This window comes from Rhinoderma darwinii, chromosome 3 (assembly GCF_050947455.1).
Source record: "Rhinoderma darwinii isolate aRhiDar2 chromosome 3, aRhiDar2.hap1, whole genome shotgun sequence".
Taxonomy (NCBI): domain Eukaryota; kingdom Metazoa; phylum Chordata; class Amphibia; order Anura; family Rhinodermatidae; genus Rhinoderma; species Rhinoderma darwinii.
In genome coordinates this window covers 207293299-207312574 of record NC_134689.1, presented here as the reverse complement: position 1 = coordinate 207312574, position 19276 = coordinate 207293299, and the positions used below count along the sequence as shown (strand labels likewise).

The following is a 19276-nucleotide window of genomic DNA, read 5'->3' as shown; positions in this document are numbered from 1 at the left end:
TGCAATCTACAAGGGAGAGGGGTTGCGATCTACAAGACGGGTTGCTGTGATCTACAAGGGTGGGTGTGCTGCGATCTAGGGGGGTCGGGTGCTATCTACATGGGCACTGTGGCACTATATTGGCGGGTGGCACTAAGTGGGCACTGTCATTACATGTGGGCACTGTGGCACTGATGTGGGCACTGGCACTGCATGTGGGCACTGTGGCACTATATGTGGCAGTGTGCCACTATGTGGACACTATCTACAGGGACATTGCGGCACTATCTACATGGGCACTGTGGCACTATATGTGGGTACTGTGGCACTATATGTCGGCACTGTGCCACTATATGTGGGCAGTGTGGCACTATACAGGGACATTGTGGCACTATCTACATGGGCACTGTGGCCCTATGTCACAATATGTGGGCACTGTGGCACTATATGTGGGCATTGTGGCACTATAACGTGAAAGGAGATGAATTCTGTGCGTGGTCTATACTGTGTGTGAAAAATACTCGCGTAAACTGACGCATTTTTCAAAAAAATGCAAATTTTATTTTGTTCCATCTTATTCAAGAAACTTTCAGAAGAAAACTTGACTTTCAAAAAAGATGATAAATCCCTTGAAGAAAACCTCTACGGGTTGTTTCTAATATTTCAGCAGCATTAGCCCCCCCCCGCAGAAAACAGTATGCTGCTATTAAAACAAGTGCAGAAATGCTGGACCCAAAAAAGGTCTAGAGAGAGAGACGCGTTGCCATGACTACGACCGGATAAGTATAACCTTTTTTTTTTTCATTATGGTTGCAGGATTTCGGCAGCGAACATGCCAACCGAAAAACCGCACCGCAATTTGGTGTTGTTTTTCAGGCATAAATTCCCTGCGCCAACCTCGGCGGATACGCTGTGCACTTTTACGCACCCCTAAAGTTAATAATTGTAGAGGGAGGCTACATACAAAGCATTTTGGTTTGTGGCGTTTTTCTTATTGGCTTCTATAGGCCAGGATCACACACAGAGTTTTGACTGCCACAAAAACGGCATTAAAACTGCGTGTGTGTGATCCTGGCCTTATAGGACTTGAAAAACGCATTAAAAACACATGTAAAAATAATACAAATGTGTGAGAGGTTACGCTCAAGGAGGGAGGTAGAGGATTGAAGAGTTGGCTCTCCATTCTTTGAGATATGAAAACACAAAGTGAGCGCCTTCATTTTTTTTTTAATCAAGGGGGCTAGTGGTAGGACCCCCACCAATCTAACATTTATGGCATAGTCTATGGCTATTTATGATCGGAATACACCTATAAAAAGTACTTTTCTAATCTAACATGTAAACGTCATCTCACTGGTGAGTGCGGTAGTCAGGAGTGCTGCCGCATTCTGTCATTATGTGTGAATGGAAGGCAGGGCTGTGAACGGTCCATCATGACTGCTTCAATGTTCATCCACAGGCGATACCGTGAGCTGGAGCACAGCTATATTTAGCGGCACCGCCGCTCCTCACCTCACACTTCCCGCGCCCCCTCGTCACCAGCACGTGCCCTGGACCCGCTCACACGCTGCACGGATAGGGGGGATGAGGAGGGATGTCTTGTGCACTCCGCAATTGGTACCCTCCTGTCATCTCTGTGGAGACATCCAGCATACGCTACTGCGTTGGCCGCTCCCCTTCCAGCTCTCCGTGGTACCGTCTGCTCCTGACACATTGGGATGCAGATCTGCAGCAGGTTGCAGTGACCCGTCTACACAGAGAGCTCAGAGGACGGGTCAGGTGTGTGCAGAAGGGGAATCTCCATGACGCACTGTGTCTACAAGCAGCATCAGCCTCTCTCCATGTCGCCGCTGCTGCTGTGATTTGTCTCCTCAGTCACCAGTGTCCCCTTCTCCGGGTATCGAGCATGCCAGACGCAAGCTTAGCGATGCTGTCCCCCCAGGAGGCGGCCAAGATCTATCACGCCAATTACATCCGCAACTCTCGGGCCATCGGGGTGCTGTGGGCGATCTTCACCATCCTCTTCGCCATCGTCAACATTGTGTGCTTCATCCAGCCCTACTGGATAGGGGACGGCGTGGACACCCCTCAGGCCGGCTATTTCGGACTCTTCCACTATTGTATCGGTAGCGGCTTCTCCAAAGAGCTCACATGCACCGGCAGCTTCACTGATTTCTCCTCCATTCCCTCGGGAGCATTCAAAGCCGCCTCCTTCTTCATCGGCCTGTCCATGACGCTCATCATCGCTTGCATCGTGTCCTTCGTTCTGTTCTTCTTCTGTAACACAGCCACGGTGTATAAGATCTGCGCCTGGATGCAGCTTTCCTCAGGTGAGTAGGGGCTAGCTCTAGCCAGGAAAGCGCTAAGTCCCTGCATGAATGAAGAGCGGCTGCCTCTTCCCTGTCTGATCTCAGCTGCTGATTGACAGCTTGTCTGTTGCAGTGTTGTCCAGTAGAGGTGAGTATTTGGGACCTCAAGTGTTGGATTTTTAATTCATACATTCCATAAATGTAAGGACAAGAACGTTGTTTTAAGGGTGGAGGAATTAGAGCAGCATTCTTACACCCTAAAACCCAAGGAGAAGAATGACGTTGTCACATTGAACTCCAAGTATTTCCTCTCTCCATTGTAGGCCTCTGATTATAGTGTCCTAGCATAGATATAAACCATTGGGCCTCACCTATAACACAGCTAGAGTAGAGAAAGTCAGTGTTGCCCATGGCAACCTATGAGATCACCTCTTTCATTTTGATAATCCACACAGTAAAATGACAGCTGGGATCTGATTGGCTGCTTTGGTGAATACTAACTCTTTCGGCCTGTACTAGTTTTTATGAGTTCTGGGTGTTGGAATTTACAATTGAAAACAGAGAGACACTGTTCACATCACGCTTTTGTTTAAGTGTAACGTATACGTCAACAAATCTCCCGATGTACACGCTAAATCTGTTTATAGGGTTCCATTATCAGACGAAGGCTAACAGAGTGTTTTTTTGGCCTCCGTCTGGCCTGTATTCTGTAGTGCGCATGCCACTGTATGGAATTTGTAACAGGTATCCATTAAAGAGGCTCTGTCACCACATTATAAGTGCCCTATCTTGTACATGATGTGATCGGCGCTATAATGTAGATTACAACAGTGTTTTTTATTTAGAAAAACTATCATTTTTGACAGAGTTATGACCTATATTAGATTTATGCTAATGACTTTCTTAATAGACAACTGGGCGTGTTTTACTATATGACCAAGGGGGCGTTGTGGAGAGAAGTGTATGACGCTGACCAATCAGTGACCAATCAGCATCATACACTTCTCTCCATTCATTAACTCTGCACATAGTGACCTAGCTAGAGCACTATATGCAGTCACTTACTCACATATTAACGTTACTGAAGTGTCCTGACAGGGAATCTACATCACTACCAGCAAGGACGTGATGTCTATTCAGAATCCTAACGTTTGTGTGAGATTTACAGCAAGGCAAGCGTAATCTCGTTTTACTGTGCAACATGTAGAAATGAAAAATGGTTGGCACTGCCTTAGCTTGCATTGTCAGACTGTGCTTCAGCTCGCTGGGACCTGTGGTTCGACAGCCTTTGTCTGGCAGTGCTCAGTGCGTGTTGAAGTTAGTTTTAGCAAATGACAACATGTAGAAAAGAAGACCGCATGGCACTCAACATTTGCAAAAGGTTTCTCTTTATTCCAAGATTGAGTCAGGCAACATGGGATTCAAAAGACAACAAAGACAGGCTCTGTTGTCTTTTGAATCCCGTGTTGCCTGCCTCAATCTTGGAATAAAGAAAAACCTTTTGCAAATGGTGAGTGCCGTGCTGTCTTCTTTTCTACATGTTGTCGTAATCTTGTTTTAAATGACAGTTTACAGCGTAATCTCGCGAGATTACGCTTGCCTTGCTGTAAATCTCACACAAACGTTACCGAAGTGTCAGAATTCTGAATAGACCTCACGTCCTGGCTGGTAGTGATGTCTATTCACTCTCAGAACACTTGAGTAACGTTAATGTGTGTGTATGTGGCTACACATAGTTATCTAGCTAGATCACTATGTGCTGTGCTGTGTAAATGAATGGAGAGAAGTGTATGTCACTGATTGGTCAGCGTCATACACTTCTCTCCACAACACCCACTTGGTCAAAAAGTAAAACACGCTCAGTTGTCCATTAAGATAGTCATTAGCATAAAGCTAATATAGGTAATAACTCCATCAAAAATGATAGTTTTTCTAAATAATAAACACTGCTGTAATCTACATTACAGCGCCGATCACATTATGTACAAGATAGGCGACTTATAATGTGGTGACAGAGCCTCTTTAAACGGATACGTCATGAGCTCTTCAATAGCTTTTCATAACGTATACGTTAAACAGATGCCTTTATAGCCGATGGGTGATGGATGCATTAAACGGATACATAACAATGGCATCCATCACCTATAGGCTATAATGGTATCCGATTAACGTATGCGTTATGAAAAGGGTCATGAGAGTTTATGACATATCCGTTCAACGGATACTATAGTAGTCTATAGGTGACAGATGTCACTGTTAGGGCCTGTTCACATCAGCGTTGGTTTTCCGTTCCGGGGTTCCGTCGGAGGTTTCCGTCGAGTGCACCCCGCAATGGAAAGTCAAACTGAAACCACAGCTTCCGTTTCAGTCACCATTGATATCAATTAACAGGCCCTTAGACATTCGTTCCTGCCTACATTTAACGTATACGTTGGTTGCTTTTCCCAGCATATACGTCAAACTTAGGCCAAAAAATATGTTGTGAAAACTGGTGTAATTTGTAGCGGAAATCTATGCCAGCTCCTGGCTGGCGTAGATTTCATTCAGTGGCGCATGGTCAGCAGAAAATGCGACACATTTATTATTATTATATTATTTATTTAGGATAGTGAGCTCGGCTGTTTATGTAATTCCTGGCCACCACTCTACTTATTTTCAGCCTGAATATGGCGACCACTAGGCGGGTTGAGGTCGGGGGTCCCCTGTTTGCGAGATAGGTGGGACCCACCGCTATCAGACATTTATGGTGTATCTTCTGGACATGGCATATATATCGAAGATGGCACTACCCCTGTATATATTGTGCTCTTCTCTTACTCTTACATTTGTAAACTCGCCTGATAAAGGGGCCTCTGTGCTTTGGAAGCTTGCAAATGTAATTTCTTTGGAGCTATCACTTGTATAATACCTTTGTCGTCCTTGACACAATAGTATTTAACATTACATATGTGCATAACGTTTGTAATGTAAACTCTGCTAAGTTTTGCTACTCCAGTATTGATACCAGATTTGTAACTTATCAGGGTACTGTTTACATACCTGTAGGCTGCTTAAAAGAGTTGCATGACAGTTTTATAGCATCTCACACACAGAAACACACATGTCCAAAATAATTTGGACAGTGAAACAAGTTTTGGCATTTTAGCTGGTTGCAAAAACATTGAATATACAGTTATATTATCAATATGGGCTTAAAGTGATGACTCTCCGCTTTCATTTGAGGGTATCCACATCCCAATTTGAGGAAGGGTTTAGGAATTACAGCTCTTTAATATGTAGCTGCCTCTTTTTCAAGGGACCAAAGGTAATTGGAAAATTATCTCAAAAGCTATTTAATGGGCTGCATGGGCTATTCCCTTGTTAGGACTGGAGTTGATTTCAGGTGTGGCACTTGCATTTGGAAGCTGTTGCTGTGAACCCACAACATGAGGTCAAAGGAGCTCTCAGTGCAAGTGAAACAGACCGTCATTAGGCTGAAAAAAAATGAAGAAATCCATCGGAGAGATAGCACAAATGTTAGGAGTGGCCAAATCAACAGTTTGGTACATTCTTGAAAAAAAAGAGGGCACTGGTGATCTTCTGAAATCCAAAATGCCTCCACGTCCACGGAAGACAACAGTGGTGGATTATCACAGAATCCTTTCCATGGTAAAGAAAAACCCCTTCACAACATCTACCCAGGTGAAGAACACTCTCCTGGAAGTAGGTGTATCTAAGTCTACCATAAAGACAAGACTTCATGATAGCAAATACAGAGGGTTCACCACAAGGTGCAAACCATTAATCAGCCTCAAGAATAGAAATGCCAGTTTAGACTTTGCCAAACAACATGTAAAGAAGCCAGCCCAGTTCTGGAACAGCATTCTTTGGACAGATGAAACTAAGATCAACCTGTACCAGAATGATGGGAGGTAGAAAGTATGGAGAAGGCTTGGAACGGCTCATGATCCAAAGCACACCACGTTCTCTGTAAAACATGGTAGAGGCAGTGTGATGGCATGGGCATGCATGGCTGCCAAAGGCACTGGGTTACTAGTATTTATTGATAATGTGATTGAAGCAGCCGGATGAATTCTGAAGTGTTCAGGGATATACTTTCTGCTAAGATTCAACCAAATGCAGCAAAGTTGATTGGATGTCGCTTCACAGTACAAATGGACAAAGACCCAAAACATACTGCGAAAGCAACCCAGGAGCTATTTAAGGCAAAGAAGTGGAATATTTTGCAATGTCCTAGTCCATCACCAAATCTCAAGCCGATCGAGCTGCATTTCACTTTCTTAAGACAAAACTTAAAGAGGCTCCGTCACCACATTATAAGTGCCCTATCTCCTACATAAGGACATCGGCGCTATAATGTAGGTGACAGTAATGCTTTTTATTTTTTAAAAAAAACGATCTATTTTTACCACTTTATTAGTGTTTTTAGATTTATGCTAATGAATTGCTTAATGCCCAAGTGGGCGTATTTTTACTTTAGTCCAAGTGGGCGTTGTACAGGGGAGTGTATGATGCTGACCAATCAGCATCATGCACTCCTCTCCATTCATTTACACAGCGCATAGGGATCCTGTTAGATCAGTATGTGCTGTCTTATACTAACACATTAACAATACTGAAGTGTTTAGACAGTCAATAGACATTCCACGGAATGCCTATTCACAATCTCTGCACTTCGTTACTCTGTCTGTGGTAGTTACAACAGAGGAAGCGTGATCTCGTTGTAACCTGCCATTTACAGCGTAATCTCACGAGATTACGCGTCCTCTGGTGTAACTACTATTTGTTTTACTACTAAAATAGGCCTCACATGCACATTTGCTCTTTCACTTTTAAAGCCCTGTCATATGTCCGGGCAAATGATAACTGCCTTGAGGGGTGTAGGTTACAAAATGGGGTCACTTCTCAGGGTTTTACACTCTACTCTGGTACCTAAGGGAGCTCTGCAAATGCGACATGGCGCCTGTATACCAGTCCAGCAAAATCTGTTCTCTAAAAGCTAAATGGCGCTCCTTCCATTTTGAGCTCTGCCATGTGCCCAAACAGCAGTTTAGGGGCAGACGTGGGGTATTGCTGTACTCGGGATGAATTGGTTAACAAATTGTGTGTTGTTTTTTCTCCTATTACCCCTTGTGAAAAAAAAATTGGTCGCAAAACGACATATTTTTGGGGCAAATTTTTTTTTTTTCATTTTCACTGCCTCATTCTAATACAATCTATGAAACACCTGTGGGATCAAAATGCTCACTACACCCCTAGATGATTACCCTGAGGGGTATAGTATAGTTTCCAAAATGGAGTCACCTTAGGGGTTTCTACTGTACTGGTACCTCAGGGGCTCTGCAAATGCGACATGGCGCCCAAAAAACAATAAACCAAAATCGACATGCCAAGTAGCACTCCTGCCATTCTGAGCTCTGCCGTGTGTTCAAACAGCAGTTTATGACCACTTATGGGGTATTGCCGTACTCGGGAGAAATTGCTTTACAATTGTTGGGGTGCTTTTTCTCCTTTATTCCTAGTGAAAATGAAAAAAATTCAACATTTTAGTGGAAAGAATGTAGATTTTTATTTTCACTGCCTAATTCCAATAAATTCAGCAAAAAAACAGTGGGGTCAAAATGTTCACTATACTGCTAGATACATTCCATGATGGGTGTAGTTTCCCAAATGGGGTCACTTTTGCGGAGTTTGCACTATTTTGGCCCCGCAGTGGCTTTGCAAATGTGACATGGCTCCGCAAACCATTCCATCAAAACTTGAGCTCCAAAAGTCAAATGGCGCTCCGTCCTTTGTAAGCCCTGCTGTGTGTCCAAACAGCAGTTTATGACCACTTGTGGGGTATTGCTGTACTCAGAAGAAATTGCTTTACAATTGTTGGGGTGCTTTTTCTCCTTTATCTATTGTAAAAATGAGAAAATATGAGCTAAAACGACATTTTATTAGAAAAAATGTAGATTTTCAATTTCACGGTATAATTCCCATAAATTCTGCAAAACGAAGTGTGGGATCATAATGCTAACTATACCCCTAGAACTATTCCTTGAGTGGTGTAGTTTCCAAAATAAGTCACTTTTTGGGGATTTCCGCTGTTTTGGTCCCTCCAGGGCATTACAAACATGACATGGCACGGAAAACTATTCTATCAAAATCTGCACTCCAAAATCCAAATAGTGCTCCTTGTGAACCCTGCCGTGGGTCGAAACAGCAATTTATTACCACATATGGGGCATTGCCATAATCAGGAGAAGATGCTTTACAAATGTTGGGGTTCTTTTTCTCATTTATTCCTTGCAAAAATTTCTAAGTTTTTTTTTCAGAAAAAAGTAGATTTTCATTTATACAGACTAATTCCAATAGGTTTAGTAAAGAAACTGTTGGGTCAAAATGCTAACTATACCCCTAGATAAATTTTTTGATGGGTGTAGTTTCCAAAATGGGGTCACTTTTGGGGGGTTTCCAGTGTTTTGGCACTACAAGACCTCTTCAAACCTGGCATGGTGCCTAAAATATATTTTTTATAAAAGACGGCCACAAAATACACTATGTGCTCCTTTGCTTCTGGGGCCAGTACTTCAGTCCATAAGCACACTAGGGCCACATGTGGGATATTTCTAAAACTGCAGAATCTGGGCATTAAATATTGGGTTTAATTTCTCTGGTAAAACTTTGTGTTAAAGAGAAAAATGTATTACCAATGAATTTTGGCAACAAAAATGAAAATGTTAAATTTCACCTCTACTTTGCTTTAATTCCTGTGAAATGCCTAAGGGTATGTGCGCACGATAGCAGGCATTTACGTCTGAAAAGACAGACTGTTTTCAAGAGAAAACAGCTGCCTCGTTTCACACGTAAATGCTCCTCCTCGTAATATACGAGGCGTCTGCGACGCTCGTAAATCTTGAGCTGCTGTTCATTGAGTTCAATGAAGAACGGCTCAAATTACGTTGCAAAGAAGTGCCCTGCACTTCTTTGCCGAGGCATTCAATTTACGCGTCGTCGTTTGACAGCTGTCAAACGACGACACGTAAATTACAGGTCGTCTGCACAGTACGTCGGCAAACCCATTCAAATGAATGGGCAGATGTTTGCCGTCGTATTGTAGCCATAATACGCCTCGTTTACGCCTGAAAATAGGTCGTGTGAACCCAGCCTAAAGGATTAAGAAACTTTCTGAATGCTGTTTTGAATCCTATGAGGGGTCTAGTTTTTAAAATGGGGTGATTTATATACTTTCTAGTATATAAGGCCCTCAAAGCCACTTCAGAACTGAACTGGTCACTGTAGCCTTTTGAAATTTTCTTTAAAATATGAGGAAATGCTGCTAAAGTTCTAAGCCTTGTAACGTCCTAGAAAAATAAAAGAACGTTCAAAAAACGATGCAAACATAAAGTAGACATGTGGGAAATGTTAGCTAGTAACTATTTTGTGTGGTATTACTATCTGTCTTACAAGCAAATACTATCTGTCTTACAAGCAAATTTTTGCATTTTTTTTTCTCTGAATTTTGGGGTTTTTCACAAATAAACACTGAATATATAGACCAAATTTTACCATTAACATAAAGTACTTTGTGTCACGAGAAAACCGTCTCAGAATCGCTTGGATACATGAAAGCATTCCAGAGTTATTACCACATAGAGTGACACATGTCAGATTTGAAAAAATCGGCTGTGTCCTTAAGGGGTTAAAAGGTAACTCCACCCAAGATTCATAATTTGTATTTATACTTTCTGCTTGGTTCATCTGTGCGGTAATTTACAGTTATGATCACTTGTCCTGCTAACAAATCTCTAATTATTTCTAGGTTTAGTGTTCCTTCAAATATTAAAGTAAACAGGTGAAAAACTTGCTCTTGAAACAAAAATATATATCTTGTAGAACTCCTAGGATGACTGAGGGGTGGAGCTTAGTGTAACATGCCGTAAATTCGTCTCACTCCTGCACTCCTCCCCAGATAACTCTAGTTAAGCTATTTACATATAGCTCTCGCCGATTTATTACTTCTTTTTATAAATTATCCGGACTATTTTGACAGCGGCATGTTTAGCTAGGTATTTACAAGCTGTATAACACCATGGAATGGGTTTAATCTCATAAAGTTTAGTGGCAGGTTCTTTTATTTTGATAGTAAAAATATTATTTATCTTGGACATACATATATTCATCAGACGTCTATTGAAGCCGCTCCGTACAAGAGTGATAAGTGTATAACAAGAAGTCCTCCTCCATCACACTGGAGCCAGCACCAGGCTATCTAGCTTCGAACTGTAGACACTGACCTCAGTAAAGCGTTAAAATAAGTATATATCAAGCAGAAGCTACGGTCACCAAAAAAGTCTAGTAGCAATTGAAAATTCTTTGTTTGTGTTTGCAACCATTTTCAGTTGCAGTTTATATCCCTGTAGCATAAAAATAATCCCCATTCCCTGTCCTTGAGGAGAGGGGGGTATGCAACAGTGCACACTCCATCAAAGGGAGAGCTAGGTATGCACATCTACCTCTCTGCAGAGATTGGGGGATCGTTTTATGACCTGTTTTACTAGTTCATCTGTAAAATAACCCATTACAGAAGCCATGTCATGAGACAGTGGCAGTTTATAGGCATCTTATTATAGATGCCTTTATTTGAAGAGTTAAATACGCTGTACAGATTCCCCTGGATCCCGACAGAAGGAGTGCTGTACACTTCTGCAATCCTAACAAGGACATGTGAGTGCAGCAACGGAGAGCCCTGTCAGCCAGTGGTTCTTCCCTAATAAGTGTTGCCAAGAGTCTAATGACAGTACTACTTTATAGTATATCTTTACTAATGTTTGCACCAACACAGTTACGGAGGTCTATAGTGTTTCTATGGAGTTACAGGCTACAGAATGCCATCAAGCAACCACATAAAAGGTGTGATCTCGTTTGCCAGCTGATCGCTGTCCTGTTTATAAAGGGCAATGATGGATAACGAGTCATACGAGAACTACTTTGATTACTTGTTTGTGTAAAAGGGCATTAAACGTATATCCAGCATTTGCCTATTTTTCAGTGTGTCTTGAAAGGGGATCCACCCCAGGAAACTGCATATTAAGATATGTAATATTTAAAATAAGTAATGTTTTAATTTATCCTACTACCCTCAAAACCATTCATTTTGTTTTGGTTGGGGTTTTAACCTTTAAGTAAAAAAATTTCAGACTTGATCAGCATGTTAAAGAAGCAAGACATCTGTAACAAGGGAACCAACTGGCTAATTTACAAACCTGAACATTTGAGATCTATTCATTTTTAATAATTTCATGTTTTCTCTTGGCCTTCATCATTGTGAACAGATTGTCATCATTCAGAATGTTGTTCCCAGATTCATGGATGCTAGCCTTTATTAGTGGGCTGTACTTTACATTTCACACAGATTTTTTTTTTTAATTGAGATAATATGGAAAATATTAGGCCCCATTCTTACAGGGCATTAAAATACAACGCGTTTTTCGTCTTAAAAATCTGAACACTTACCCTTAGATTTCTGCAGTGGATGTGCTGCGGTTGTGTAGCAGATTTGCACAAGGATTAGCCCCAATGTCATTCAATGAGACTAATCCTTGGATTTTCTTTTTGGACTCGGTGGAAATAAGTAGCATGCTTCTGATCTCTGAGGCTGATTCTTTTTTTTTTTTTTTTTTCTACAGTGCGGAAACATCTGCTTTTAAATTATCTGTGGCAGGTGAATGGGGTTGCGGAAAGTTCATTCACATGCATGAGATGCTGATTGACGTCGATTCTGTGCCCAAATCCGACACATATGAACGGTGCCTTAAACTGCCAAAGAAATAAATGCGTTTTGTTGCACTCTCAGTTGCACACGTCACGGTACCACCGTTTTCACTATATTTGCTCGCAGTTTAAGAGAAAACTTGGCATAAACTGCATAATAAATGTGGGCCATTATCTCTATGTGAAAGAGACACTAAAATAATATGACTTCACAGTACAGAATAGCCTTGGGGTAAATACTTAGAGCAAATACAATATAGTACCAGAACCCAGACATACAGTGAAGGAAATAAGTATTTGATCCCTTGCTGATTTTGTAAGTTTGCCCACTGTCAAAGTCATGAACAGTCTAGAATTTTTAGGCTAGGTTAATTTTACCAGTGAAAGATAGATTATATAATTTAAAAAAAAGAAAATCACATAGTCAAAATTATATATATTTATTTGCATTTTGCACAGAGAAATAAGTATTTGATCCTCTACCAACCATTAAGAGCTCAGCCTCCTCCAGACCAGTTACACGCTCCAAATCAACTTGGTGCCTGCATTAAAGACAGCTGTCTTACATGGTCACCTGTATAAAAGACTCCTGTCCACAGACTCAATTAATCAGTCTGACTCTAACCTCTACAACATGGGCAAGACCAAAGAGCTTTCTAAGGATGTCAGGGACAAGATCATAGACCTGCACAAGACTGGAATGGGCTACAAAACCATAAGTAAGACGCTGGGTGAGAAGGAGACAACTGTTGGTGCAATAGTAAGAAAATGGAAGACATACAAAATGACTGTCAATCGACATCGATCTGGAGCTCCATGCAAAATCTCACCTCGTGGGGTATCCTTGATCCTGAGGAAGGTGAGAGCTCAACCGAAAACTACACGGGGGGAACAACTTGTTAATGATCTCAAGGCAGCTGGGACCACAGTCACCAAGAAAACCATTGGTAACACATTACACCGTAATGGATTAAAATCCTGCAGTGCCCGCAAGGTCCCCCTGCTCAAGAAGGCACATGTACAGGCCCGTCTGAAGTTTGCAAATGAACATCTGGATGATTCTGAGAGTGATTGGGAGAAGGTGCTGTGGTCAGATGAGACTAAAATTGAGCTCTTTGGCATTAACTCAACTCGCCGTGTTTGGAGGAAGAGAAATGCTGCCTATGACCCAAAGAACACCGTCCCCACTGTCAAGCATGGAGGTGGAAACATTATGTTTTGGGGGTGTTTCTCTGCTAAGGGCACAGGACTACTTCACCGCATCAATGGGAGAATGGATGGAGCCATGTACCGTCAAATCCTGAGTGACAACCTCCTTCCCTCCACCAGGACATTAAAAATGGCTCGTGGCTGGGTCTTCCAGCACGACCATGACCCGAAACATACAGCCAAGGCAAAAAAGGAGTGGCTCAAAAAGAAGCACATTAAGGTCATGGAGTGGCCTAGCCAGTCTCCAGACCTTAATCCCATCGAAAACTTATGGAGGGAGCTGAAGATCCGAGTTGCCAAGCGACAGCCTCGAAATCTTAATGATTTACAGATGATCTGCAAAGAGGAGTGGGCCAAAATTCCATCTAACATGTGTGCAAACCTCATCATCAACTACAAAAAACGTCTGACTGCTGTGCTTGCCAACAAGGGTTTTGCCACCAAGTATTAAGTCTTGTTTGCCAAAGGGATCAAATACTTATTTCTCTGTGCACAATGCAAATAAATATATATCATTTTGATTTTAGATATAATCTATCTCTCACTGGTAAAATTAACCTAGCCTAAAAATTCTAGACTGTTCGTGTCTTTGACAGTGGGCAAACTTACAAAATCAGCAAGGGATCAAATACTTATTTCCTTCACTGTACATAGTAAACTATTTAATCTTTTTTCATTAACCCCTTAAGGACGCAGCCTAGTTTGGGCCTTAAGGCTCAGAGCCCATTTTTCAAATCTGACATATTTCACTTTATGTGGTAATAACGTCGGAATGCTTAAACCTATCCAAGCGATTCCGAGATTGTTTTCTCGTGACACTTTGGGCTTCATGTTCGTGGTAAAATTTGGTCGATATATTCAGTCTTTATTTGAGAAAAATTGCAAAATTTAGAGAAAATGTAGAAAAAATAGCATTTTTCAGAATTTAAATGCATCTGCTTGAAAAACAGACGGTTATACCACCCAAAATAGTTACTAGTTCACATTTCCCATATGTCTACTTTAGATTGGCATAGTTTTTTGAACATTATTTTATTTTTCTTGGACGTTACAAGGCTTAGAACATAAAGAGCAATTTCTCATATTTTTAAGAAAATTTCAAAAGCCTTTTTTTTAAGGTACCTGTTCAGTTCTGAAGAGGCTTTGAGGGGCCTATGTATTAGAAACCCCCATAAAGCACCCCATTTTAAAAACTAGACCCCTCAAAGTATTCAAAACAGCATTTAGAAAGTTTTTTAACCCTTCAGGCATTTCACAGGAATTAAAGCAAAGTGGAGGTGAAATTTGCAAATTTCATTTTTCTTTCTGAATTTCAATTTTATTCTATTTTTTTTCTGTAACAAAGAAGGTTTTACCAGAGAAACACAACTAAATATGTATTGTCCAGATTCTTCAGTTTTTAGAAATGTCCCACATGTGGCTCTAGTGCGCTCGTGGACTAAAACACAAGCCCCAGAAGCAAAGAAGCACCTAGTGCATTTTGGTGGTGCTTTTTTATTAGCATATATTTTAGGCAGCATGCCAGGTTTGGAGAGGTGTTGAGGTGCCAAAACAGTAGGAATCCCCCAAAACTGACCCCATTTTGGAAATTGCACCCCTCAAGGAATTAATTTATGGTTATTGTTACCATTTTGACCCCGTAGTTTTTTCACAGCGCGTATTTGAATTGGGCTGTGAAATTAAAAGAATGACAATTTTTCCAATAAGATGTCATTTTTGATCAGAATTTCTTATTTTCACAGGGAACAAAATGCCCCATTTTGTTGCCCAATTTGTCCTGAGTGCGGCAATACCCCATTTGTGGTGATAAACTGCTGTTTGGGCCCATGGGAGGCCTCAGAAGGAAAGGAGCGCTATGTGTTCTTAGGAGTCCAGATTTTGCTGGATTGGTTTTCGGGTGCCATGTCGCATTTGCAGAGCCTCAGAGGTATCAAAGCAATGGAAACCCACCAAAAGTGACCCCATTTTGGAAACAAAACCCCTCAAGGAATTTATTTATGGGTGTTGTGACCATTTAGACCCCACAGTTTTTTCACAGAACTTATTTGAATTGGGCTGTGAATTTAAAAAAAAAAACTTTTTCCCAATAAGATGTAGTTTTGGCTCAAAATGTCTTATTTTCACAACGAATAAAATACCCCATTTTGTTGCCAAATTTGTCCTGAGTGCGGCAATACCCTATTTGTGGCCATAAACTGCCGTTTGGGCCCATGGGAGGTATTAGAAGGAAAGGAGCGCTATGTGTTCTTTGGAGCCCAGATTTTGCTGGATTGGTTTTCGGGTGCCATGTCGCATTTGCAGAGCCCCAAAGGTATCAAAGCAATGGAAACCCACCAGAAGTGACCCCATTTAGGAAACTACACCCCTCAAGGAATTCATTTATGGGTGTTGTGACCATTTAGACCCCACAGTTTTTTCACAGAATTTATTTGAATTGGGCTGTGAATTAAAAAAAAAATTATTTTGTCCAATAAGAGGTAGTTTTGGCTCAAAATTTCTTATTTTCACAAGGAATAAAATACCGCATTTTGTTGCCCAATTTGTCCTGAGTGTGGCAATACCTTATTTGTGGTGATAAACTGCAGTTTGGGCCCATGGGAGGGCTCAGAAGGAAAGGACCACCATGTGGCCTACTGGGAATTTTCTGGTGCTAAGTCGTGTGTGCAGAAGCCCCTGAGGTATCAGTACAGTTGAAACCCCCGAGAAGTGACCCCGTTTTAAAAACGACACCCCTTAAGGAATTCATCTAGAGGTGTAGTGAGCATTTTGACCCCACAGGTATTGTGTAAAAGATAATGCGCAGCAGATGGTGCAGAGTGAGATTTGCAATTTTCTATATATATGCCATGTCAGTGTCCGATATATTGTGCCCAGCATGTGCCACCGGAGACATACACCCCATAAACTGTAATGTGGGCTCTCCCGGGTACGGCAATACCCTACATGTGGCTGTTATTAGCTGCCTGGGCACACGGCAGGGCTCAGAAGGAAAGGACCACCATTTGGCCTACTGGAGCTTTTCTGGTGCTAAGTCTTGTACGCAGAAGCCCCTAAGGTACCAGTACAGTTGAAACCCCCAAGAAGTGACCCTGTTTTAAAATCTACACCCCTTAAGGCATTCATCTAGAGGTGTAGTGAGCATTTTGACCCCACAGGTATTGTGTAAAAGATAATGTGCAGCAGTTGGTGCAGAGTGAAATTTGCAATTTTCTATACATATATGCCAATTCAGTGTCCGATATATTGTGCCCAGCATGCGCCACCGGAGATATACACCTCATAAACTGTAATGTTGGCTCTCCCGGGTACGGCAATACCCTACATGTGGCTGTTATCAGCTGCCTGGGCACACAGCAGGGCTCAGAGGGGAAAGATGAGGAGGGGTAAGCTGTGCAAAGTGGATCAGAGCGAGTAAAACTGGGGTAAATTAAAAATAAAGGGATGGATGATAAATTTTAAAACACTTTCATACAGAGCTCTGGTTTTTCGGGACACGCGTCACATTGATATATTGTGTCCTTCCTTATCCCCCTCTTATAGCAGACTCTGCACCTCTTTTGACTTTTTCCCTTCTTGCCAGTTTGGGGAACTTCTCCTAAAAAGTGTTGCCCTGGTACGATGCCTGTGGCCCCGCTTCCAGAAGTACTGTAAGGCTTCAGGACTTGATCTGACAAGTCCACCCCTCCCATGTACCTATTCTAGTCCAGGATGCAGTCTAGTTTGGGGGTCCCTGTACTGGTACCTCGTACAGGTACATGGGTGCTGGTGTGGCATCTCCCTGGTCTTGTACTTGACACACAATATGTTGCTACTAGATTGTGCCCTGCTCTCACCCCTTCTGAGTGTTTGCCCAAGCAGAGTCTTAGGGAGGCCTCTCAGGTTTCTTCTAGCAGTGCCGCATGCTGCAGGACTTCTGGAAGCGAGGCAGTTGAAGAGTGGGACGCTGGTATAAAAATTATCCAGGTAGAGGTGGTAACCCTGGTCCAGCAGTGGGTGCACCAAATCCCACACAATTTTTGTATTAACTCCCAGTAAGGGGGGGCATTCTGGGGGCTGAGTACTGGTGTCCTTCCCTTTATATATCCTAAATTTGTAGGTATACCCTGATGCACTCTCGCACAGCTTATACATCTTCACGCCATACCTTGCCCTCTTACCCGGCAGGTACTCGCGGAATTGAAGCCTCCCTTTCAAATGTACCAGGGACTCATCAATAGAAATACACTTCTCGGTGGTGAATGCTGGGAAAACCGGGCACTGAAATGGTCTAATAGGGGTCTCCGTTTATACAAACGGTCAAAACTGGGGTCATCTCGGGGTGGGCGCTGCTCATTATGAGTATAATGTAAGAAGCGAAGTATTGCCTCATTTTTATTTTATTTTTTAGGTTACAGTTCAGTTCTGAAGTTGCTTTGAGGGGCCCATATATTAGACACCCTTATCAAACACCCCATTTCAGAAACTAGACCCCTCAAAGTATTCACAACAGCATTTTAAAAGTTTATTAACCCTTTAGGTGTTTCACAGGAATTTAGAGCAAAGTAGAGGTGACATTTAATTAATTTAATTTATTAGGCACCATGTCCGGTTTGAAGAGGTCTTGTGGTGCTAAAACAGTGGAAACCCCCCCAAAAGTGACCCCTTTTTGGAAACTAGAGACCTTGAGGAATCCATTGTAGTTTTCTTGGGGTGCATGCGACTTTTTGATCAGTTTTTATTCTAATTTTAGGTGGCGTGGTGACTAAAAAAACAACAATTTTACTATTGTTTTTTATTCAATTTTTTTTACAGCGTTCACCGTGCGCTATAAATTACATATTCACTTTATTCTGCGGGGCGATACGATTACGGCGATACCAGATGTTTATAGTTTTATTTTATGTCTTATGGCATTTGCACAATAAAATACATTTTGTAAAATATAATTTATTTTTTGTGTTACCTTATTCTAAGAGCCATAACTGTTTTATTTTTCCATCAGGAAAGTCGTGCGAGGACTTATTTTTTGCGTAACGAACTGTAGTTTCGATCAGTACCATTTTTAGGTACATGCGACTTTTTGATCTCTTTTTATTCCATTTTTTGGGAGGTGAAGTGACCAAACAATTGTGATTGTGGTACGGTTTATTATTATTTTCTCTTACGGCGTTCACCGCGCGGGATAAATAACGACATCGTTTTGTAGTTCAGGACGTTACGGACGCGGCGATACCAATTATGTATAGTTTATTTGTTTATTTATATATTTTTATTAATAATAAAGAACTGATAAGGGAAAAAGGGGGACTTTTACTTTTATTACTTTTAAATCTTTTATTTTCTTATTTTTACAGAACTTTTTTTTACTTTTTCACACTTTTTTTACTTTGTCCCACTAGGGGACATGAGGGCAGGAGGCTCTGATCGCTATTCTAATACACTGCACTACATACGTAGTGCAGTGTATTAGAGCTGTCAGCTGTTCGCTGACAGCAAGCATAGTGGGTCCTGATTTTGTCGGGACCCACTAGGCTTCCGTCGATGGCGTAGCCAGAGTCCATTGTTAGGATTCTGGTTGCCATAGTAGCCATCACGGCCCGCTATCGTGTAGCAGGCCGGCGATGGCAGCTTAACCCCTAAGAAGCCGCGATCGCTATTGAACGCGGCTTCTAAGGGGTTAATCGGCGGGGACCACCGCGATCGGTCCCTGCACACTAAGCTGTGATAGCGTGCTGTCAGAAACGGCAGTTATCACAGCTCAAGCACGCGCCGGGATTAAATGGCGCCGTGTTTACTCAGGTCAGTACTATTACTGACCTGAACGCGAACGATGTACTTAGCGCGACGTAATAGTACTGACCTGAGCGCGAAGGGGTTAAAGTCTGTAACGCTAAATTGCGACTTCAGGGCAACTTTTGCCCATAATTTGGAGAACTTTCAAATTAATTTTTATTAAAAATTATTTTTACTTTTTGAGATACAGCTGCTTTTGTATTCTGTATACAGAGCAGCTGTATCGTTCGCTGAATCCTGTATCCATC

The 19276-nt window shown here is 41.9% G+C and overlaps 1 protein-coding gene across 2 annotated transcripts in view; it reads left to right on the top strand.

Moving 5' to 3' along the window:
• The first annotated feature begins 1408 nt into the window (after nucleotides 1-1408).
• The window catches only part of LHFPL3 (LHFPL tetraspan subfamily member 3), a 111723-nt gene continuing 93855 nt past the window's right edge, over nucleotides 1409-19276 (top strand). The window contains exon 1 of one of the 2 annotated variants that reach the window (XM_075857306.1): nucleotides 1409-2309. In XM_075857306.1, the coding sequence (XP_075713421.1) occupies nucleotides 1574-2309 (736 nt within the window). In that variant the 5' untranslated portion in view covers nucleotides 1409-1573. The remainder of the gene's footprint in view (nucleotides 2310-19276) is intronic. The other variant, XM_075857305.1, reaches the window with a different exon arrangement.